Genomic DNA, 24,906 nt, shown 5'->3' with positions numbered 1-24,906 from the left:
TGTTGTTTTAGGGGCGCCTGGGTGGCACAGCGGTTAAGCGTCTGCCTTCGGCTCAGGGCGTGATCCCAGCGTTATGGGATCGAGCCCCACATCAGGCTCCTCCACTGTGAGCCTGCTTCTTCCTCTCCCACTCCCCCTGCTGTGTTCCCTCTCTCGCTGGCTGTCTCTATCTCTGTTAAATAAATAAATAAAATCTTTAAAAAAAATTGTTGTTTTAAAGTCATTAATAAGTGCTATGTCTCTGCTTCTTCAGTGACGGTTTCTGCCACTCTATTTTTTTCCTTTGAACAGGTCATGTTTTTCCATGTCTTTATATGCCCTTGCTGTTTTGTTGAAAATTGGGCATCTGAAAACACAGCCACCTCTTCTAGTCATGGCAGACTGGCTCTCTGCAGGGGCAGTCTTTCACTGAGTGAGCATGCTCTGAGCCTTAGAATCAGCCTCAGATGAAGGCTTAAGGTGATCTCAGGTCTTTCCTGAGCATGCATCTTGCCAGGGCCTGAGTATGATTTTTTTTTATTCCTTTATATACACAGATGCTTTTAAATGTATTCATTTCTGAAAGAGTCTCACCCAAGCTTTTGCAAGCCCCAGAATGTCTAGTGTATGTCTTTACCTGTAATCTCTTGCCCAGGGATCTATAGCTGTTAGTCTTCCTACAGCCTTCCCAAGTACTGCCTGTTGCTCTTCACTGCCTGAGCTCCAAGTTAGGTGAAACAGACTAGTTCCTCAAGCATCCCACAAACAAGTTAGAACATTACAGATGAAGTCTTCTATGCTCCTCTGGTTTGACAGAAGGAATTGGGAACTGTGCTGCTACCTCTAGACCAAGACTATACCATGCTGAGGAGGGGGCTGGGCAAGAACAAGTGAAAACACCATGGAATTTCCTAATGTTTTGAATGTGGCTTTTTCTTGATTGGGCATTTGCTTGGTTGCTGTATACCTTTGTTTATTTTCCAGACTTTCTATAAGATTATTTTAAGCAGGTTTTGCTTTTTTTTTTTGACATCTCCACTGGGTAACAAGGGCTTTGAGTTACCTAGTTTGCCATTTTGCTGATACCAATCCAAAGGCATGAGTTTTTAGAAACCATACTAGAACATACCAAAATAACCATTTTCTCCCCTAAAGAAATGACTTTCAGATTATTTATACAATTACCAAAGAAGTTTTTGGAATACCTCTTCACCTTCAGAGCCTATGTCACATTCTTGTTACTCTTCAGTATAGCAAACACTCCTTTTTTAAAGGCCAGATTTGCTTTTGAGGAAATAATAGTCATTTGTTTGATAATAAAATGAGAAAGTTATGCATTACAATTTGTGGTACAAAATTTTTTAATTGCCATAATGTAATTCCATCATAGGCCCAGAAAAGATTTTGAGTAATGAGGTACAAGTAATGAAGGTTTGCTAATTGTTGTTCTAAGTGATTACTTTGCAGATTATAGTTAATTGATACCTGTGTTCTGGTTTGGTGAAGTCTTATCTTAAAATCTCATTTTATATTTATGTAATTTGTGTCCACTGATGGAAATTTTAAAATGTGCAGGCATATCTTTGTGGGAAATGAATACAAATTGTCTTTGAACTAGTACAAGTGATTACAGGATAGGATTTCTCTTTTAGGTGGAATCATCTAGGGTCTGTCTTCTGTAATTCTGTGACAGCTGTATCTGTGAAATGATAATTACATCCTTCTACTTTTTCTCTTGTTATTCATACATAGTTTTCAATTGTAATATGTTTCAGTTGAATTGATTGCCTCTTTTAACCATGTTCATAAACTAGTGAAATTACCTTTTTGATACCACTCACTTGCTATAAACTCACTTTCATATGAGCATTTATGAAATTCTGTAAAATAATTTTGGGATCTTACATGAAGGAAAAAGAACCTGTGTGAAGAAGTATTAAGAAATACAGATGATTATCTGTCAAATGTAATAATGGCTAAAAGCTACATTGAAGAGAAAAAAAATGATTTGGCTGCAGCTATGAAGATAGCAAGAGAGTTAAAATCAGCACCTTCTTTAAGGACTTATTGTGACCTGAATCAGGTAATTTTGATCATAATGTGAATTTGTTTCTAAGGTATATTACTTTATATGCTATGGAATATGATATTTAAGACTTAAGAAGCATTTAAGATTATCCTAACTTATCTTGATCTCAACTTAGAATTCTTAGTGTTGGAATTCTAAGACAAATATTAATAAATTTTTTTAGCCTTTTGATATTTACCAGTTAGGTTTGAAATGGCACAGTAATAAGGTCTTTATAACACATGGTCTGAGAGTGAGTAGGGTGACATTGAGTTGGAAATTGATGTTCCTAGAACATTTGAACAAAAAATGAGAACATATAAGGGCAGCAAACTAAATGGGATTCTCTTTTCTTTTCGTAAACAATTTAGATATGACTGTCAGTTCTTAAAAACTTAATTCAAGTTCTCATTCAGGGTTTTTTTTTTTTCTTCCTTTTCTTTCTGCCTCCCCAAATGTGTGGGTCAAGAGACAGTGTGCTTCCACTATGTTCTATCATCTAATAATGTGCCTAGGGAGCACAGTTGGGCAAAAATAAAAACATGTTTCTGATGAGATCATTTGGTGAGATAAGGTTAACCATCTATTTTTTTTTTTTTTTTTTTTTTTTTTTTTTTTTTGCTGATTTCTACCTTGCTCCTTTGGGATATAGATCCTGTTCTGTTGTCTTTGAATCCTCATGACCTTTTCCCATAATCCGGTGTTTGGGCTGAACTGAGGTATAAAATAGAAGCCGTTGATTTATCTGCCTCCAAAGTCTCTAAGTGAAGGAAGAAGAGTTTGCCACTATCTTCCTTGGTCAGACCTCTTTCCCTAGCCTAGTTCTAAAAACATAATAGTCATTTCCTGTGTATTACACAGGTGGCATTAAGAAGTATAAAAAAGTGATAAGATTTAGTGTTCACCTGGAACACCTGGGTGGCTCAGTCAGCTAAGTGTCTGCCTTTGGCTCTGGTCATGATCCCGGGGTCCTGGGATCAACCCCCACATTGGGCTCCTTGCTCAGCAGGGAGCCTTCTTATCCCTCTGCCTGCTGCTCCCCCTGCTTGTACACATGTACATGTATGTGCGCTCTCTCTCGGACAAATAAATAAAATCCTAAGGGAAAAAAAGATTTGGTATTTACCCTAGTTAAAGTTATTAAGAAGATAAGGCAAAAAGACATTGGAGAATAGCAATGCAGATGCAAAGTGAATATGATCAGAATTTTCTCTGATTACGTAACTATATCCCATTTGTTAATTAGTGTCTTTTGTTGTTGTTATCTATTAATTTATATCTCTAAAATATTTTAAATTTCCTTAGGTGGAAAAATCATAACACTTATTTTCATCCCTCCCTTTGAGTGCCTAAAATCAAACCTTGAACTCATTAATTAGTGAGATAAATGCTATAGTTTTCCTTCTACAATCTTGCTTTGTTTCAATAATATTTATTTTTAAAAAATTCACATCTGAGTAATACTTCCCTTTTGATTCTAGATTATCCGTACTTTGAAATTAACATTTGAGAGTGAATTGTTACAAGTTACCTCTCTAAAACTAAGGAGCTCTCCCAGGTAAGTAAGTTGTAATTCAGGAGAACCAAACAATTCAGTATAAAAATGTATTAGAGCCTGGATTTATTAAATAGCAAGCAATTATAAATTGAAAATTCGTGTCACAAATGTTTCCCAAATTAGCTAACATGTAAAATAAGAGTAATTTATGATAAATGAGAAAAATACATTGTCTTTGGGGTTTTTAATGTCAACAACTAACTTGTAGAGAAAGTAATAAAGTTATATTAGAGCACTTAAAATGTCCTGTCTTTTGGAGTTTTTAATGTTAGCAACTGTTATTTAGAGAAAGTAATAAACTTGTATTATAACATTTACTTATATGCTAGTGTTTTATTTTAGGTTGAATATGAATTGCAGTGAGATCATCTATATGTTCGACAATATGGGAAAGATTGAATTTGAGGGCTTAACAAAGTAAGTATAAGAATGGCAACATGGGGTTACCTAGATGGCACAGTGGGTTAAGCATCGGACTCTTGGTTTTGGCTCTGGTCCTGATCTCAGGGTTGTGGGATCAAGGCCCGAATTAGGCTCCTCACTCAGCACAGAGTCTGCTTAAGATTCTCTCTGCCCCTCCCCCCTGCACACGCACTCTCTCTCCCTCTCAGATGAAGAAATAAATCTTTTTTAAAAATGGCAATATGCCATTAATTTCTGAGAGGGTCTAAGAGAAAAATTACCTAAGAGACGGGAAAATTGATGTGTAGTGTGTGTATGTATGATTCAAATGCTGTAAAATAATATAAAGGGCAAAACTTTCTATCAGTTAAAATCTATGTAAAATATTTAAGAATGCAAAGACCTAGAAGTGCTCAGTATTAAATGATGTATGTGTGAAATTTATCTTTGAGATTCATTCATTCAGCCAGCATTGAACACTGATTTTGTGCTAGGCACTATTACCCTAAACATTGAGATATAGGTCAGAGAAGTTACAATAAGTAGAGGATGACCCATGTAAACAATAAAGTGAATAATTGCTACAAGAGTGATATATGCAGAATTTAGTGGAGATGCTAAGGAAGGGAACGGTCAGTTCTTTTGGGGGTAACAGGAGGCTTGGAAAAAGGAAAATTTTATCTATGAAAAATGAGTAGTAATTGGAAAGGAGGCCAAAAGGAAGGTAGGCATCATAGCAGAAAGAAAGGTATGGGCAGTGAGATAATGTGCTACATTCAGGGAACTGCTTATATAATTTCACCTGACAGAGGATACACATAGGCTAAAATCCTAAAAACTTAGTATGCTGTGTAGCGTTTGAACTTTATTTTCTAGACCTATGTTATCCAGTGTGGTAGCCACTAACTACATGTGCCCATTTAAATCTAAGCATAAATTAAGTAGAGCAAAACAAAATTAAAAGAAAAAATTGGAGGGGTACCTGGCTGGCTCAGTTCGTAAAGCATGTGACTCTTGATCTCAGGGTCATGAGTTCGAGCCCCACGTTAGACATAGAGATTACTTTTTAAAAAAAGGAAAAATTGGATTCTTCAGTTGCACTAGCCACACTCCCAAGTGCTCAATAGCTACATGAGGTTGATAGCCACCATATTAGATAGTGCCCCACATTTTCACTCTTGCAGAAAGTTGTATTGGACAGCACAGCTGTAGACAGTAGAAACCACTAAAAGATTTTCAAAATGAAAATAAAAATAATTAGGTTACATTTTAAAAAGGTAACTCTGGTGGCCATTTAGAGGATTATTTGGAAGAGTATAAGTCTAGAGGCTGAAGGATTAGTTGGGCTATTGTATCAATAGTCTCAGCAAATGATGAGAAACCAAACATAGGTAGTAGCACTGGAGAGCAATAGACACAACAATGCTAAATAGGGAAAATTGATAAAGCTTATTAATTGTTTGAGCATGATGAATGAGGAAAAGGGAGGCATCCTCAATGATTTACAGGTCTGGCTTTGGTCGTTAAATTGATGGATTGTGGTATTATTCACCAAGATTGGGAATACAGGAGAAAATTTAGGAGTAGAGGGATGGTGGGCATGTTGAGTTAATGTTGTTCACCAGGTATCTGGGGAGAAATGTACAGAGAGCAGTTAGTTATATGTACTAAAACTAAAGAAGAGATCTTGGACTTGATTCTGGGTTTAGGAGTAGTTAGAATATAGATTGTTTAGAAACCCTCAAAAAGAAAGTAAGTTCATTCACTTGTAGGTGGTATGTCTCCAGGGGAAATCATCCCCCAGGAAGTATCCACGTTCATCACCTTAGGTAACTAACCAGAGTTTGGCCCACAGTCTTAAAAGGTCAGGAACAGACACGAGCAGATGTGCTGTAAACCAGGTAAATTCTTATAAGCCAAGTTTACAAAACTGAATGCCAGAATTCCAGTTTAGTCAGAATGCCAGATTATAAACTTATGGACAAATATAATTGCCACATGGACTGGAATACTTGTGTTGGCATTCTTTTTCAGCATCCGAACAGGCCTAGGGGGCCAAATTATAAGAAATTGCTTTGTTTGCAGTGTCGTTTGCAATATAGGGAATAAGATTAATCAAATAGCTTAGTAGCATTAGGCCTAGATCCTAGTACATTTCTTACAACCAGAGGAAAGTCCTTGCCAGAGGACTAGAGTACCAGTCCTTTGGCTCAAGTCATTTTCTCCCAGATGTGGACCCATGTACCATATTTGTCTTTGTGACTTGACTTTTGTATTTCTATGGATAATCATCAGCCTTCCCAATGAGTACATTCTTTTAGATATTTTCATAACTTGAATATGCTTACTATAGAATATTTTTAATATCAGAAGCTATTCTGTCTCTTTTAGATTCTGCATTGACCTTTTCTTGATTTTAAAGTTAATTTAGAGTAGTCTTAAATTTTTTCCTAGTTTTAAGGGAATGTATCGCTACAATCTGCTTCTACTTATTACAGGTGGTAAATTAAACAATGGGTTTGCCCAGTAAGAGCAGGTATTGACAAAAGTCAAGGACAGTACCCTGGAAAAATATGAAATTTTAAGACTGAGAAAGGGCAATCTGAAAAACAAAACTGAGAAGGAATAGGCAGAGGTTGAAAAACAAACAGAAAAAAGTGGTGTTCTAGAAATCAAAGGAGGAGTTTATACTGGAGTTGGTTGACGGTGTTCAATGTCTCAGGTCAGATGAGAGTTGTTATGAAAAGAAACATCTAGTTTACAAAGTTGGGTACATACATGTATCCTCAGAAGGTGTTTGAATTCAACATGTATTTTATTTACGTTCAAAGCATACCTTTTTTTTGGGAAGAGACAGATATTGTGTGTCATTGCTGAATCTAATTGGCTTTTTTGGTTCTTATTTCTAAAATGCTTCTTAAATGATGATCTGTGATGAAGCTAAATCCATAATGGGCTAACTAAAAGACAAGCATTTTGAAACTCAATCTCATTTCTGTACTTGTAGATTGATAGCCTAAATCTGTGTGGGTATGTGAAGAAGATAGAAAAAAATTTGGAGTAAACCACATAAAAGATCAACTGTGGGTTAGTGGCTATTGAATAATATCCAGAGGATTCAGACTAAAGGTGATTTTTAGGCCAGCTGGAGGTTTTTAATGATTTGCTCAGGATTATACCCTTCACTGTTTCCTATACTTTAATTTTGGGCCAGTAAATTAAAAAAGAAATAATCGTAATTTAAAATCAAACAGCTAAGCCAAATCAAAATGATTTCTTTTGAAAACCTATGTCTACCATTCTTTAGGACTAGAAGATTGTGACGTGACTGTATCATGTTCTTTCTTCACCTTCTCATTGATTACACCTCCTGTTGACCTTTTAAAACCCTTAGGCTTGCCTAGGGCTGGGAACGGGCAAAAGTTTCTTTCTGGGTAATGGAAGTGTTCTAAAATTAGATTGTAGTGATGGCTGCACAACTGTAAATCTAATAAAAATTACTGAATTTTATGCTGCGTAAATTACACATCAATAAAGCTATTTGGGGTGCCTATGTGGCACAGTCAGTAGAACATCTGACTCTTGGTTTCAGGGTCTTGAGATCGAGCTGCATGTTGGGCTCCACGCTCAGCATGGAGTCTGCTTGAGATTCTCTCTCCCTCTCCCTCTGCCCCTCCTGCTCGTTCTCTCTCTCTCTCAGATAAATAAATAAATCTTTAAAAAATATAAAGCTATTAAAAAATACTTCTGAGGCACCTATACAAAACTTTAGCTCTTTATATGTGTCACAATATTAACTGTTAAGTGGAAAGGAAATGGCTTGAAGGTAGATATAAAAAAATTCATGAAACAACTTAAAGTAGCCATATGCCTATTTTTTTCTCCAAATTTTTATTTAAATTCCAGCTAGTTAACCTACAGTGTAATACCGGTTTTTGGTGTAGAATTTAGTATTCATCACTTACATATAGTATCCAGTGCTTATCACAAGTGCCCTCCTTAATACCCATCTATTTTTTAAACAGATGTGATCCCCAGGAAAATGAAATGGGACAGAATGTTCAAACGAAATATCATAAAAAGGAATTTTCTTGTCATGATACATACCCATTTCGAGAAAAGAAAAAGGCTGACATGTCTGTTTTAACTAATGAAGCCCCATCACCTTCTTTGCAACGGGAAACCAGTGATTTGTATTTAGAAGCAAAAGATTTCCAGCCACAGAAAGAGGTTGTTGCAGTACCATCCCCTAAAACCATTGCTGTTCTGCCTCAAATGGGATCTAGCCCTGATGTGATAATTGAAGAAATTATTGAAGAAAACCTGGAAAGTGAGTGAAAATACAAAAGCAAGGAAACAATATATCATGTCTGTAATTAGAAACAAAATTAGGGGCGCCTGGGTGGCTCTTTCGTTAAGCGTCTGCCTTCGGCTCAGGGTGTGATCCCAGGGTCCTGGGATCGAGCCCCACATCAGGCTCCGTGGAGCCTGCTTCTTCCTCTCCCACTCCCCCTGCTTGTGTTCCCTCTCTCGCTGGCTCTCTCTCTCTCTGTCTGTCAAATAAATAAATAAATAAAGTCTTAAAAAAAAAAGAAACAAACAAAATTAGTCCCTGTACTTAGCAGAAACATATTGCTGTTATCTTATACCTCATTATGAGTTAACACCTGTTAATTCCTTGCCCCTACTTTCACATTTTTCCAAAATTAGGATAATTTTTTATTTTTAGTGAAATAATCTAACCTCTGAGATGTAAATTGAATATTTGGTTTAATTGAGGTATTTGACTTTTTGGTGTTCCACACATTAACCTTGTATAAAAGACAAAAATACAAATAAGATATTTGTAGACCAATCGCATGGCTTTGTCCTTAAATTTAAGAACGGGTCCTCTTAAATCTTCGTTCTGAGAGATAATCTGTTATAAAATGAGTTAACATGACTATAATAGCATCTATTTTGTAACATTTCAACATATCATAATAGTTTGATTAGATTTACAATGCTGGTATTCTTCCCATTGACTACTACTGTGTAGTTAGTATACTACCAATCTTCTTTAGGACCATTTTCAACTTGTTTTAGGTCTCTTCTGCCCACCACTTCCCAGTCTGTTCCACTGGCTGATTCTCCAGAATGACCCTTTGAATGCAAAAAAAAAAAAAAAAAAAAAAAGCACGTTTTTGGTTGTTTCCATTGTAGTATTACTGCTGATATCTCAGTGAGTTAAGAAACATATCATGACTATATCCACTGATAAAAAGGAGTCTTACCATTCCAGTATTTTGCCAATTCAAGTACAGCTTTTTAAGCAATAGTGTGCCATTGTCAACCTAATAAAACTAGTACAGTTGCCTTTATTTCCTATTTTGATGAAGCATGCTTCACAGATTATCTTGTGGAAACACCTAGAAGATCCAAAAAAGCCTTTTCAGAAAAAATTGTATTTCCCTTTTGGGTCAAAAGCAGGTACTTTAACAACTCTGAAGTTGATGTCGTGGAGTTTGTGTATGTAAAGTAACTCTAATGTAGTATGAAGGCAGTGAGTAAAATGAATTTTACTGTTAACTAAAATTTCTTCCTCTTAATGTTACAAGTTTTACTTGTTATTGGCAAAAATATTTCTGAAATTTGTAGCACTTCTCTCAACTGCCTCCCCAGGTACACATATTTATCTCTTTACCCCATCCTCAATATGGGTATTATTCTTTGTGATCTGTATTGGACAGTTAAAATGATCCCTTTGTTCAGTTTTTATCATCTATCTTTACTGTCTCCAGTTTCACTCCTCCTGTTCTTTTAAACATTTTTACTAAATAAAACATCTGCATTGTTCCAAAATTATGTATTGAAATTTTTCCCTAATCTGTCCCATTTCATTCAGTCCCTCCCTTCCTTCCAGAGTTTCTTTATGTGTATACAAATATATATATTATTTTTCTCTGTTTTTGTACACAAAACAGCATACCATGCACACTGTTCTTTTAATTCCTTTTTTAGTATTATATTCTGGTCATCTTTTCATTGGCTACACTTGGTTGCATTTCTGCTATATACAAAAAATTTTTCTCTTTTATTCTACACTCACCACTCCCTCAACCTCCACCAAAACACACACATCTTCCCCTAACTGGTACTCAATATATTGGCTTTGCCCAGACATCTTTTCACACTTCTCTAGCCAGAAAAGATTTGTATTCAGAGTGTCTGTGACCTTATCTGTAGTTCTTTGGGGTATAGCATGAACAGGATTTTTTGGGATATGCAAGAGACCTACTTATTATCAATAGAGTTCTAAGTTCCAAAATGTTCATAAATAAACTCTGATGTTTTGTTATAATACAGTAGAGTTACAGCATATCTTGACTTTAGAATCTTAACTTATCACATGAACCGCAATTCCACTTAACATACTTGGCAAGTAAAATAAAATATTTGTGGTTCAGGCTGCCAAAGAATTTAATGTTGAAAGTGGGATCTATTTGTTTTATTGGTCTGGTTACTCTTTTGGATTTGGACTCTTGTGGGGCCTAAGTATCCTAGAGTTTTCAGTGCCACAAGACACTTAATATTCTTTTAGAGGATATTGCATTCAGGTTTTATGAATTCTTTCCTAACTTATGATTTATTAATGTGTTTTAAATATTCTTATCTAGGTTCTCCAGAGCTAGTTTTTGTAAGCCACGTAATACATCCTTGCCACTTTTACATCCGGAAGTATTCACAAATTAAAGATGCAACAGTATTGGAAAAGAAGGTGAATCAGTTTTGCAATAAGAGTTCACACCTTGATCCTTCAGACATTTTGGAACTAGGTAATGAAATCTTGTTCCAAGCTAAAATATTTTTTAAATTTTTTTTATTGTACCATACAGTACTTCATTAGTTTTTGATGTAGCATTCCATGATTCATTGTTCGCATATAACACCCAGTGCTCACTGCAATACATGCCAAGCTAAAATATTAAGTTTATTTAAATACTATAGTATTTGGTCAACCCACATAGACCTTTTAAAACACAGATTTGTGCTCCACGCATATAAGTTTTATAATTACATAACGTAATTTGATTTAAGTAAGTTAGCTAAATATTGACTGCTGAGTGAGGTATATACGAAAACTACCATTATGGAGTGAAAGTTGTTATTTTTTAAATTACAAAACCCTTCATAGGTTATGTAGTTTGCTCCGTTGTCTCCAGGGAAAAATGCCCTGTAAGATGATTCCTTGTAGTATAACTACAGTCCCTTGCTATCCACATGTGAATGTTGAGGATGTCATTAAGCATTTAAATGAGGTGCAGGAGAATGGTGGTGTCTATTTCCTAGGCCACTCAAAGGGTAGTTGGTAAACTTAATCAGTCTATCTTAATTCTAAGGGTATTTGTAATTTGCCATAATTTAGGCTTTTATTGCAAATATTTTCCTTATAACACACTGATTAAATTTGATTATACTCTATAATAAGGTGAAGCTATGATTTGTTTATTCACAGAGTGAATTGCTTTGTTAATAGCAATCAATGTCTATACATAATACCAAAAAGTATTATGTTTAAGGTTATATAGTAGTTCTTTAAGAATGTGATTAACTCCCAGCTTATCTGTGTGGCTTATCAGAGTATCCAAAAACTAGGATTATCATAGGCTTCTGACAAAAATTGATGATAATTTTAAACTTTAGATAACATTTAATTATGAGTAGCTAAGAAAAGTGTAGTATCGAACTTTATGGCTACAAATATTCCTCTTAAAATTTAATACATGCCCGAAAGTGTTCAACTTAGATTCAGAAAATGTTCTAAAAAAGCCACAAAGTTATCCTTTGTTTTAAACTAAGGATAATTATTATATCAGGGTAAATACATTTATATGACTTAAATACTCATTTGTATTTTGAGAAAGTGACAAGAGAAGAACTATGATATCATGCTTTAAGAGGATATCCTCTTGTTCCCTTTCCTACCTGTGCTCTTCATTATAAAAAACAAATGTCTTCAATAGGCTTTTATTGCAATCTTACCGACTGCAAAAAAGAATGGTTTCATAGCCTACAGTTTAAAACTCAGAATATTGATTGTGTAGTATATCAACATAAGAAAAATGTTGATGACAATCTTTAGGCCAAATAAACATTTTCATAGAACTAAAAATTAAAAGGCTGCCCTAGTGTGCCTCTCAGCTATCCTGTTTTTATTAACATATACAGAGGGGATTTATACAGCATCCCTCTGTATATAATCAGTGGTCAGATCTACCAATTTATCTCTGATAGGTAGCTTAGTTGTTAAGAGGATGGGCTCTAAGACTACCTGGATTCTCCTTGTACCTCTTTGTCTACCTGTGTGATGGAAGCCCCATCTCCATAGGGTTGTTGTGGGAGTAAGTAAATTCAAACATAAAATACTGAGAACATCATTGAGCTCATAGTAAGCATTCAAATTCAGGCCTCTTTCTTCCTTGACCTTTTTTTCCTGGTTATTAATTTGTAATTCATCTGATCTCTCTGCTGCTAGGTCCTTGGTTCATCTTCCCCTTCTCTGAACTCCACTGTGTATTAATTTAATTTTGGGATGTCACATACTGCCTTTCATTGTTTCTTTACTTTGATTCCTCCTTACCAAGAGAAGGTGATTATTTCTTCCTTTATGCTACCAAAGGATTTTATAAATTTGAGCATGTATATATCTGTACATGTATGTGTATGTATGTGTGGGGTAGAAAGTCTTTATTGTTGTCAGTACAGTCATTTACTTAACCTGTCTCTTTTCCTTTCTTGAGCTTCTTGATGGCAGGATAGTCTTATTCATCTTTGTTACAGTTCATAAAATATAGGTCCTCAATAAGAGACTGGTAACTTTGTTTCTACTTCCCCATTTAGCTATATAACAGGAAACTATCACAATATACTACCTTTATATTTTTCGTAGCACTTGATGTGTACTATGTCTTCAGTAAATAAATGAATTAAAACTTCTTAGTGGTGGAACTAATATACGTGTTTATAAATTAGAGCTTATTAGGTATTTTTCTCCATAAGCACTGATAATGATTTGTCTTCCTCATTATTTAGGTGCAAGAATATTTGTCAACAGTATTGAAAATGGAATGTGGTGTCGAGGAACTATCACTGAATTAATTCCAATAGAAATTGAAAATATTAGAGAACTCTGCAGTCCAACCAAATTCTCAGTCCATGAAGTTGCACTAATACAAATATTCATGGTAGATTTTGGAAATTCTGAAGTCCTAATTGTTGCAGGGTATGATATTTTATAGTTATTACATGTTCTTGGCCTGTTTGGAAACATTTGTTATCACGGGGATAAGATACTAAAGAATAAAGGAAATTGGGAAGGAGAAGAAAGGAGTAATTTATCATTCTTTACTTCTAAGGTGTATACTTTTTATTTTGCTCCATTATTTGTTTTACTAATTACTAAATTAATAAAGTATTATCATTTGTCAGTGTTACTACATGAGGAGCTTGGAAAAGGAGTGGGTTTTTTTTTTGTTTTTTTGGAAAAGAAGCTTTTTGGTGTATCCAACTTAAGTACTTTTCTATGTTGCTTCAAAACAGGGAATGATGTACAAAAATATTTCTTTCAAATAAAGTATTACAGTTAGCTGCAGGATCATTGAGTAGAATTTTAAGTCAGATTTCTATAATTAATGCATATTAAAGTGGCATAGTGTCTAACCCTAGGTATTCAAAAATGTTTCCCTCAGTCTTCTAGGAAAATAAAACAAAAATAATAATAAAAATAAAACTGAAAATGTTTCTGTAGTAAGGACCAGTATTAACTATATAGAATGGTCACTATTTATTGGTCATAGCTTTATAAATAAATAGTTTTCTGTTTGGGGGCATCATTATCCCCTTTTAAGTCTAAACTTGAATAGACTTGAATATGAAAGGCAATTCAGATAAAGTCAATTGAGATTTAATTCTATAGATAAAAGTAGTGTCTATGCTTATAAAATCTGGACTAAATCTGTATGAATTAGAATACAACTTTCTAGAAGATTTAGCTTAAGGAGAGTATCCTTAGAAATGCATACCTTTTATGGGGGAAGGCAAGTTTGGGTTTCAAGTATTATTTTCAATAAATATTACTTGTGATTCTTTTTAGAGTTGGTGATACCCGTGCAAGATCAGAACACATTCCTGAGCAGCATATAGTACTGAATGACTTATGCCTAGTTCTAAGGAAGTCTGAACCATATATTGAAGGGCTGCTGAAAGACATCCAGCCATTAGCACTGCCATGCTCATTGAAAGACATTGTTCCACAGAATTCAGTAAGTGAGACTTAAATTATTTCTTCTTCCGGGGGCTTAATATCTCAATTTTAGCCATGTATTGCCAGTTAGATAGCAAAGTGTAGATTCAAGGCACCAATTCTTTTGGTTAAATACATTTTGCATAATAAACTATCAGTGCTGGTAAAAAAGGAAATGAACTTCATTTTCCATAATTGGAAACATTCTTAATGGGAAATCGAGTTGAATAAACATATACAAATGAATAAACATATACTTGGAATGAATCCAAGTAAACCACTAAATTTGAGTCACATATGGAAAGAAAAATAAAATTTAAAATATGGTGTGGTGTGTATTTCTATAAATTTCCTCACTATTTTCATGGCACTTCATTCATTAGTTGTAGCCCACATTGCATTCTGCTTTGATTATTTATGAATATCCATCCCCTGGCAAGATTTAAAAACTCTTAGAAGACAGGAATTGTAAGAATATATGTTAAGCGGTTATATTATGAAGGCTTTGAAAGGAGGAATCTGTGTCTTTGCCTACCATTATATTCCCAGTGCTTAGCAGATTACCTAGCACATAATAGGCATTTAACAGATTTTGAAAGAATGAGTAAATGAATAAAAAATGTAAAAGGAAACATAAGTTATTAGCACTGGTGTTTTCCTCAAAATGGTAAAATTGGTTTAAATTTTGTCTTTTATACTTCTTTGCATTTTCCAAGTAAACTTTATCATCTTTAGAAAGAGGTTTTTTGTTTTTAAGGAACTTGTAGCTTTTAAAAATTTTGAGTATATATGGCACACACTGTTACATTAGTTTCAGGTATGCAACATAGTGATTCACCAACTCTGCTGGAGGTATCACAATTCCAGATTTCAAAATATACTACAAAACCAAAGTAATAAAACAATATGGTACTGGCACAAAAATAGACTTATAGATCAATGAAACAGAATAGAAAGCCCAGAAATAAAGCCATGCTTATATGATTAATTAATCTATGACAGCATAGGTAAGGATATACAATGGGGAAAAGACCATCTCTTCAATAAATGGTGCTGGGAAGACTGGACAGCTACATTGCAGAAGAATGTAACTGGACCACTTTCTTATGCCATGCGCAAAAAGAAACACAAAATTAATTAAATTTCTAAATGTGAGACCCGAAACCATAAAAGTCCTAGATAAAACATAGACAGTAATTTCTTTGACATCGGCCTTAGCAATATTTTTCTAGATATGTCTCCTCGGGCAAAGGAGAAAAAGCAAAAATAACATATTTGGGACTACACCAAAATAAAAAACTTGTGCAACAATGAAGAAAATCATCAACAAAACAAAAAGGCAACCTACTGAATGGGAGAAGATAGTTACAAATGATATATCTGATAAGGGGTTAATATTCAAAATATATAAAGAACTTAACACCAGGAATGTGTAGTTTAACCCTTGAAATTCACTTTAGGAATGGGAACTTAAAGGTTCAAAGATCAACTTAAAAGTTTTTTTAATGGGTGAATATTTTTCCTTCTTATTTAAGTAGCATATACCTCATATATTCCTAGTTAAATGGAAACTAAGTTAACTGATGATTATAAATATCTTGACTGCATTACATGGCTTCTATTATACTTTTAGAATTACCTTTCTTTTTCTTTATTTGAGAGGGAGAGAGGGAGGGAGAAACCACAAGCAGGGGGGAAGGGTAGAGGGAGAAGGAGAAGCAGACTCCCCACCAACCAGGGAGCCCAATGTGGGGCTCAATCCCAGGACCCCGGAATCATGACCTGAGCTGAAGGCAGATGCTTAACCAACTGAGCCACCCAGGCGCCCCAAAGTTACCTTTTGAATTTGTGTTATTTAAGTGGAAAATCATGTTTTATTTTAGAATATTTATAATCTTCATCTTAATATTCAGAAGTGAAACTAAATCCTAAAATACAACAGCTTAATGGACACCTTGAAACTGTTCATAAAAATCAGAGTTTGAGGGGTACCTGGCTGGCTCAGTTGGTAGAGCATGTGACTCTCAATTTCGGGATCATGAGTTCAAACCCCACATTGGGCATAGACCTCACTAAAAAAAGATTCATATATTGTACATACATAAACACTGACCTTGGGTTTCTGGCCCTAGCAATTGTTTAGTGTCTGTGGTTGAGTCCTTTTGCTCAAGTTTGCAGACTTTGGTTGTATTTTGGATTCACAAAAAAAAAAAAAAAAAAAGAAAAGAAAAAAAAAAGCTAAATCCAGAGCATTGTACCATTAGAGCTAATTGTAATTACCAAGTACGTTGGAATTTTACTTTTTCCACAGGATGAAGGCTGGGGAGAAGAAGCTAAAGTAGAATTTTTGAAAATGGTAAATAACAAGGCTGTTTTAATGAAAGTTTTTAGAGAAGAAGATGGTGTGCTAATTGTAGATCTGCAGAAACCACCAACAAATAAAATAAGCAGTGATATGCCCGTGTCTCTTAGAGATGCCTTAGTTTTTATGGAGTTAGCAAGGTAGGTAACTTATTAAAACAAATACTTCTGAGATTATAGTTATGAATTGGAATAACAGAGTTTACCTTTAAAAACTATGGACTGACTCTAAAGTGAACGTAATCTAAGAGGTTAAAAATATTGCTACCAGAGTTTTCTAAGTACAGTTGTCTGAAAACTGCATTCAGATACTTTAAATAGAGAAATTAAGGTAACTCAAGCTATTTGTAGATACTGAACATTTTTTAGACTTTTGATAACTTCATAAACAGCTCCACTAGGGTTTTAAGAATTATAGTTTAACAGTTCCTGACTTAAGTTTTCTAACCTTTGGAATAAATTCGTGATCACCATTCTTTATTTAATGTATGAATCCAGAATAGATACTTAAAGGTTCTTCCTCCACCCCCATCACTGATGAACAAAGTAAGATGACTAACGATAGAGATAGTGAAAGATACTAACTTTTCGTCCTGAGTGATGAGGTGACTCTGGAAGTGACCCAAGTAGGTCTCATTGTGGAGAAATAAAAGTACTATTAGAGCTGGACAAGGTCACAGAGACCTCTCAGGGGGCCTTACTGAGTGCTACCATAGTCTGTGGTTGTCAATTCCTGAAAGAGGAGAGACTTTGAGTAGAAGATACAGGTCTGGCTCAGAAATGTCCCAACACAAATTTGAAGGTCAATTACTGATTTTTGAGACTTGACCTCTTATTTAAAACCTGGTTTGATAATTGAAGACAATACCAAGAAATACATTAGAAAAGAAATTGGAAGGGGAATACTCTTGGTAGATAAATCAGTATATGTACAAGTCCTTTCTTCAGACCGAGTTGCTGAAAGAAGAGAGACTTTAAGAAAATGGCTTGCTTATACTTTTGATTGTGCTTTTAATCAGGTTTAGGTTGCAATCACCAAGAAGCCACTCAGAAAAAAATATGACTTTACACTATCACCCACCTATTTTGCCTAAAGAAATGACAGATGTTTCAGTTATGGTTTGTCATATAAATAGTCCTGCCGATTTCTATCTTCAGTTGGTAAGTATTTAGTATTCTTTTGAGACCAAGTATTTTTTCAAATTTTAAGTAGAAATGTGTAATGGAAATGAGTACCCAGTATGAATTTTAGAGCAAACAAATCACTGTCAGTCTTCTGTAAATTTAAGTTTCTTAGCTGCAACTATAAAAGAGAAATTCACATGATTCATAGTAAATTGAAAGAACTCTTCGTCAGGCAAATTAGTGAAATATGGAAAGAAAGGACAGTGAAGGATACCTAATATGTGTTTCTTGCCACCTTATGAAATCTAGAGAGTAGGAAAGCTCATAGACCGTTCATCAGAACACTGTGAGAAGGTATCTCATTGTGGTTTTGATTTGTGTTTCCCTGATGCCGAGTGATGTGGAGCATTTTTTCACGTGTCTGTTGGCCATTTGGTTGTCTTATTTGGAGAAATGTCTATTCATGTCTTCTGCCCATTTCTTGATCGGATTTTTTGTTCTTTGGGTGTTGAGTTTGATAAGTTCTTTATAGATTTTGGATGCTAGCCATTTATCTGGTATGTCATTTGCAAAAATCTTCTCCCATTCTGTTGGTTGTCTTTTGGTTTTGTTGACTGTTTCCTTTGCTGTGCAAAAGCTTTTATTTCAATGGAGTCCCAGTAGTTTATTTTTGCCTTTGTTTCCGTTGCCTTTGGAGATGTGTCTAGCAAGAGTTGCTGTGGCCAAGGGCGAAGAGGTTGCTGCCTGTGTTCTCCTCTAGGATTTTGATGGATTCCTGTCTCACATTTAGGTCTTTCATCCATTTCGAGTCTATTTTTGTGTATGGTGTAAGGAAATGGTCCAGTTTCGTTCTTCCACCTGTGGCTGTCCAATACCATTTGTTGAAGAGGCTGTCCTTTTTCCATTGGACATTCTTTCCTGCTTTGGCAAAGATTAGTTGACCATAGAGTTGAGAGTCCATTTCTGGGTTTTCTATTCTGTTCCATTGATCTATGTGTCTGTATTTGTGCCAGTACTACACTGACTTGATGATTACAGCTTTGTAATAGACCACCTCACGCCAGTCAGAATGGCTAAATTAACAAGTCAGGAAATGACAGATGTTGGCAAGGATGCGGAGAAAGGGGAACCCTCCTACACTGTTGGTGGGAATGCAAGCTGGTGCATCCACTGTGGAAAACAGTATGGAGCTTCCTCAAAAAGTTGAAAATAGAGCTACCCTATATACCCAGCAATTGCACTACTAGGTATATACCTCAAAGATAAAAATGTAGCGATTCGAAGGGGCACCTGCACCCCAATGTTTATAGCAGCAATGTCCACAATAGCCAAACTATGGAAAGAGCCCAGATGTCCATCGACAGATGGATGGATAAAGAAGATGTGGTATATATATACAGTGGAATACTACTCAGCCCTCAAAAAAAATCTTGCCATTTGTAATGACATGAATGGAGCTAGACGGTATTATGCTAAGCAAAATAAGTCAATCAGAGAAAGACGGGTTACATGACTTCACAGATATGTGGAATTTAAGAACAAAACAGGAGCATAGGGAAAGAGAGGGAAAAATAAGACGAAATCAGGGAGACAAATCCTAAGAGACTCTTAATCATAGGAAACAAATTGAGGGTTGCTGGAGGGGCAGGGTGTGGGTGGATGGGGTAACTGGGTGATGGACATTAAGGGGGGCATGTGATGTAATGAGCACTGGCTATTATATAAGACTGATGAATCATAGGCCTATATCTCTGAAACCAATAATACATTATATGTTAATTAATTGAATTTAAATTTAAAAATGTTTAAAAAAGAATACTGTGAGAAAACCTGTTTCTGACAGTGGACATCTGAGAATTTATACATTATTACTAGGTAATTTTCTGAATTTGAACACCAAAATAAATTCAGATCAAAGTCATTTCATATTAAATTTTGAATGTGGACTGATGGATTTGTTTAGATAGCTACTAACAATGAGTTCATCCTTATTGATCTCTTTGTGTCAGTGCTTCATATGAATGAACTCATTCTATAGGCCATAATGAGTGAATAATTTATTAATCTTCACAACAGTCCTATGAGAAAGAAACTAGTGTTTTCACTTAGATACGGAGACTCTAACCAAAGGGATGAAGCAACTTGCCTGAGGTTACACAGCTGTGGGTAGAAGGGAAGAGCCAGATTGAAGTGGGCAGTGTAACTTCATTCAGAGCCTGTCATGTTAAGCACTGTACCACACTATAAGGGCTCCCCTGATAAATTGTGGAAGTCTGCTTATTTGGCACTAAGTAAGGACTTGCATATATTTCTTTCACTGAATTTTTTTACAGTGTCTTTTATTTAAATTGTGTATATATATATATATATATATATATAAAATATATGACTTTAGCCATTAAATGTATAGTTCACTACCATTAAATACATTCAGTGTTGTGCAACCATTGCTATTTTTCATCTCTAGAACTGTTTCATCAACCCAAACAGCTCTGTAACCATTAAACAACAACTCCCCATTTTTCCTTCCCCTGCCCCAGCCTCTCATAACCTGTCCTATTTTTTTTGTCTATGAATTTATCTATTCTAGGTAACTCTTAAGTGGAAACATAGAATATTTTTCCTTTTGTGTCTGCCTTATTTCACTTAGCATAATATTTACATGTTGTAGCATGTATCAAAATGTCATTGTTTTTCATGACTAATATTTCATTGTATGTGTATACTATATTTTGTCTACCCATTCATCTGTTGATGGACACTTGGATTGTTTAAACTTTTTGGCTATTGTGAATAATGCTGCTATAAGTATGGGGGTACAAGTGTCTATTTGGATCTCTGCTTTCAGTTCTTTTGGATATATACCTAGCTCTGGAATTGCTGGATAATATTATAATTCTGTTTAACTTTTTGAAGAGCTACCAAACTGTTTTCCACAGTGCTGCACTATTTTGTATTTCCATTAACAATGCATAAGAGTTCCAGTTTTTCCACATCCTCACCAACACTTATTTTTTAAAAAGCCGTTTTAAGGGTATGAAATTGTATCTCATTATGGATTTGATTTGCATTTCCCACATGGCTAGTATTGTTGAATGCATTTTTTCACGTATGTATTTGTTAGTCATCATAAAATATCTTTGGAGAAATACCTATTCCAGTCCTTTTACGACTCTTGAATTGGATTATTTTGTTGTAGGAGTTCTTTATGCCTTAGGGATATCAATCCTTTATCAGATACAGAATTTTCAGATATTTTCTCCCATTCTGTGGGTTGCCTTTTTAGTCTCTTGGTAGCATTCTTTGATCCACAAAAGTTTTTAACTTGATAAAGCCCAGTTTATTTTTTCTTTTGTTGTCTGTGCTTTTGTGTCATAGCCAAGAAATCATTGCTGAATCTAACATTATGAAGCTTTTCCCCTGTGTTTTCTTCTAAGAGTTCTGCAGTTTTAGCTCTTACACTTAGGTCTTTGATTCATTTTGAGTTAATTTTTGTATATGGTATGCAAGAAGTGTCCAATTTCATTCTTTTCCATGTGAATGTCCACTTTTTCCAGCACCATTTGTTGAAAAGATGGTCTTTTCTCCATTGAATGGTCTGGGCATGCTTGTCAATACTTAGTTAACCATATATGTGAAGGTTTATTTCTGGGATGTCTATTTAATTCCATCAGTCTATCTATCTGTCCTTATGCCGGTAGCACACTGTTTTGATTACTATAGCTTTGTAGCAAGTTTTGAAATAGGGATGTGTGAGCCCTCCAGCTTTGTTCTTTTTTACTATAGCTTTGTAGCAAGTTTTGAAATAGGGATGTGTGAGCCCTCCAACTTTGTTCTTTTTCAAGACTGTTTTGGCAGTTTGGGGTCCCCTGAGATTTCTTATGACTTTGAAAATGGGTTTTTCTGTTCTGCCTAAAAACATCACCCTAAATTTCAGTAGGGTTTGCATTGAATTGTAGATTGCTTTGGGTAGTATTGTCAACAATATTAGGTCTTCCAGTCCATGAATGTGGGATGTCTTTCCTCTTATTTTTATCTTCTTTCATTTCTTTCAGCAGTCTGGTATGGTGTAGAAGCATTACAGGTCTGTTCCCTCCTTGTTTAAGTTTATTCTTAAGTGTATTCTTTTTTTTATGGTATTGTAGAAGGAATTGTTATTTTAGGTTTGAGATTGTTCATTACTGCTTTGTAAAATGTAATTTATTTTCCTGTCTTGATTTTAGATCCTGTAACTTCACTAAAAGGCTTTTTTGGTGGGCTTTTTAGAGTTTTATACATTATAAAATTATGTTAGCTGCAAAAAGAGAGAATTTTATTTCTGACAATTGGAATGCCTTTTGTTTCTTTTTCCTATTTAATGGCTCTGGCTATAAGTTCCAATATCCTGTTGAATATAGGTAGAAATATAGGTGTCTTTTTCTTCTGTCTGAGGGGAAAAAGCATTTCTCTTTTACCATTGACTATGGTATCTGTGGGTTTTTCCCATATGGCCTTTATCATGTTGAAGAAGAATCCTAGGAATAGTTTATTGAGTGTTTTTATTACGAGAAGACTGTTTAGTGTTGTCAAATACAGTTTTTGCATCATTTGAGATGATCATGGTTTTTATTTTTCCTTCCTTCTGTTGACGTGTACTGCACTGTTTTTATTTGTTTTATATTTTGAACCATCATTGCATTCCAGGAATGAGTCCCCCTAGATCATGACATATAATCCGTCTAATATTACACTGTATTTGGTTTGTAAGTATTTCGTTGAGGATTTTTGCATCAGTGTTCGTAAGTGATACTAGTCTGTAGTTTTCTTGTTGTGTCTTTGTATGGCTTTAGTTTCAGGTAATGTTGACCTCTTAAAATGAGTTAGGATGAGTTTCTGCCCTCAGTTTTTTGGCCAAGAAGGGCTGGTGTTCTTTTTTAAGTTTTTATTTAAACTCCAGTTAATTAACATACAGTGTAATATAAGTTTCAGGTGTACAATATAGTGATTCAGCATTTCCATACATCATCCAGTGCTCATCACAAGTGCACTCCTTAATCTCTATCACCTATTTCACCCATCCCCCCACCCACCTCCCTTCTGGTGACCATCAGTTGGGTAGAATTCATCAGTGAAGCTGTGTGATCCAGGGCTTTTCTTTATTTAGAAGTTTTTGATTACTGATTCAGTCTCCTTGCTAGATACAAGGCAGCTTAGATTTTTCTGTTCATGATTCATTCTTGGTAGGTGTGTGTTTCTAGTTATAGTAGACTCTTATAATCCTTTTTATCTTTCTTTCTGATTTTAGTAATTTGTATTTTCTTTTTTTCCTTAGTCTAGTTAATGGTTTGTCAATTTTGTTAATCTTTTCAAAAACCAACCTTTGTTTTTTTGTTTTACCCATTGTTTTCCTATTTTCTATTTTATATCAAAGCTCTACTCTTTATTATTTTCTTCCTTCTGCTAGTTTGGGGTTTATTTTGCTTTTTTTATTTCCTTAAGTTTTATAGTTTATTTATGATCTTTCTTTTTTTTTTTTTACTGTATGCATTTACAGCTATAAAGTTCCCTCTTAGCACTGCTTTTACTTCATCCCATGAGTTTGTTGTGAATTTTTTAGTTTTCTCTTAATTTCTAGTCTCCTTCCATTGTGATTAGGAAAGACACTTTGTATGTTTTCAGTCTTTTAAAATTATTTGAGGCTTGTTTTGTAGCCTAACATATTGTCTATCCTGAGAATGTTCTATGTGCACTTGAGAAAAAAATGTGTATTCTGCTGTTGGCTTGAATGTTCTGTTACATGTAACTGGTTTACACTGTTGTTCAAGTAATCTATTTTCTTCTTGACATTCTTTGTAGTTCTGTTTTTGAAAATGGAGCATTCCTTTTATTGAACTGTCTCCATCTGATCCCGTCAATGTTTGCATCATGTATATTGGGGCACTGATGTTTGATGCATATGTATTTGTAATTGTTACATCTTATTGGTGAATTGACTCTCTTATCAATGCATAATGTCATTCTTTGTTTCTTGTAATATTATCCGGCTTGAAGTCTGATAATAGTATAGTCACTCCAGCTATCTCTTGGTTACTGTTTGCATGGAATACATTTTCCAATTTTTCACTTTCAACTTGTGTATGTTTTTGGATCTAAAATGAGTATCTTATAGATAGCATATAGTTGGACCATTTTTTAAAATCCATTCCGCCAATCTCTCTCTGCCTTTTAATTGGAGTGTTTAATCCATTTAAAGTACCTATTAGGAGCACCTGGGTGGCTCAGTCAGTTAAGCATGTACCTTCAGCTCAGGTCATGATCTCAGGACCCTGGGATCGAGTGCTGGATCAGGCTGCTCCCTGCTCCATGGGAGCCTGCTTCTCCCTCTCCCTCTGCCTGCTGCTCCCCCTGCTTGTGCTCTCTCAATGAATAAATCTTTTTAAAAAATAAATAAATAAAGTACCTATTAATACAAAAGGTTTCCACCATTTTGCTATTTTCTATATCTTATAGCTTTTTTGTCTCTCATTTCCTGTATTCCCTCTTTTGTGTTTAGTTGGTTTTTTGTAATGTCATTTTTTAATATTTTTGAATAACATCGTCATAATACATAACAAAATTTACCGTCTAACAATTTGTAAATGTACAGTTCAGTAGTGTTAACTATACTCACATTGTTGTGCAATAGGTCTGTAGAACTTTTTCATCTTGCAGAACTGAAACTACACTTCTTGAACAATCACGCTCCATTTTCCCATTTTCTCCTACCCCTAACCACTGACAACCACAATTCTATGAATTTCACTATTTTGATACTTCATATAAACGGAATCATACAGTGTTTGTCTTTTTGTGGATGGCTTACTTCATTAGCATAGTGCCCTCAAGGTTCATTCATATTGTTGTGTGAGAAGATTTCCTTCTTTAAGGCTAATATTCCATTGTATGCATATATCACATTTATTAGTCCATTCATCCATCAATGGACATTTGGTTTGCTTCTACCTCTTCACTATTGTGAATAATGCTGCAGGGAACATGAGTGTGCAAATATATAGTTTCATGTTTTGATTACCTTATTTCCTTTTGTATATATCTATAAATTTTTTATCATTACCATAGGAATTACATATATACTAAAGTTGTAACAATATG

The 24,906-nt window shown here is 34.8% G+C and overlaps 1 protein-coding gene across 2 annotated transcripts in view; it reads left to right on the top strand.

Moving 5' to 3' along the window:
* Positions 1-24,906, top strand: part of RNF17 (ring finger protein 17) — a 122,812-nt gene that overhangs the window by 24,566 nt on the left and 73,340 nt on the right. For both annotated transcript variants that reach the window (XM_026492936.3, XM_026492935.3), the window contains exons 7-15: positions 1,891-2,062; positions 3,529-3,605; positions 3,948-4,022; positions 8,033-8,337; positions 10,664-10,822; positions 13,080-13,269; positions 14,140-14,308; positions 16,601-16,791; positions 17,670-17,811. In XM_026492936.3, the coding sequence (XP_026348721.2) occupies positions 1,891-2,062; positions 3,529-3,605; positions 3,948-4,022; positions 8,033-8,337; positions 10,664-10,822; positions 13,080-13,269; positions 14,140-14,308; positions 16,601-16,791; positions 17,670-17,811 (1,480 nt within the window). The remainder of the gene's footprint in view (positions 1-1,890; positions 2,063-3,528; positions 3,606-3,947; positions 4,023-8,032; positions 8,338-10,663; positions 10,823-13,079; positions 13,270-14,139; positions 14,309-16,600; positions 16,792-17,669; positions 17,812-24,906) is intronic.

Source organism: Ursus arctos, unplaced genomic scaffold (genome assembly GCF_023065955.2).
Source record: "Ursus arctos isolate Adak ecotype North America unplaced genomic scaffold, UrsArc2.0 scaffold_10, whole genome shotgun sequence".
Taxonomy (NCBI): Eukaryota; Metazoa; Chordata; class Mammalia; order Carnivora; family Ursidae; genus Ursus; species Ursus arctos.
The sequence above is the reverse complement of the archived record's forward strand: the minus strand, read 5'-3'. Positions and strand labels throughout refer to the sequence as shown.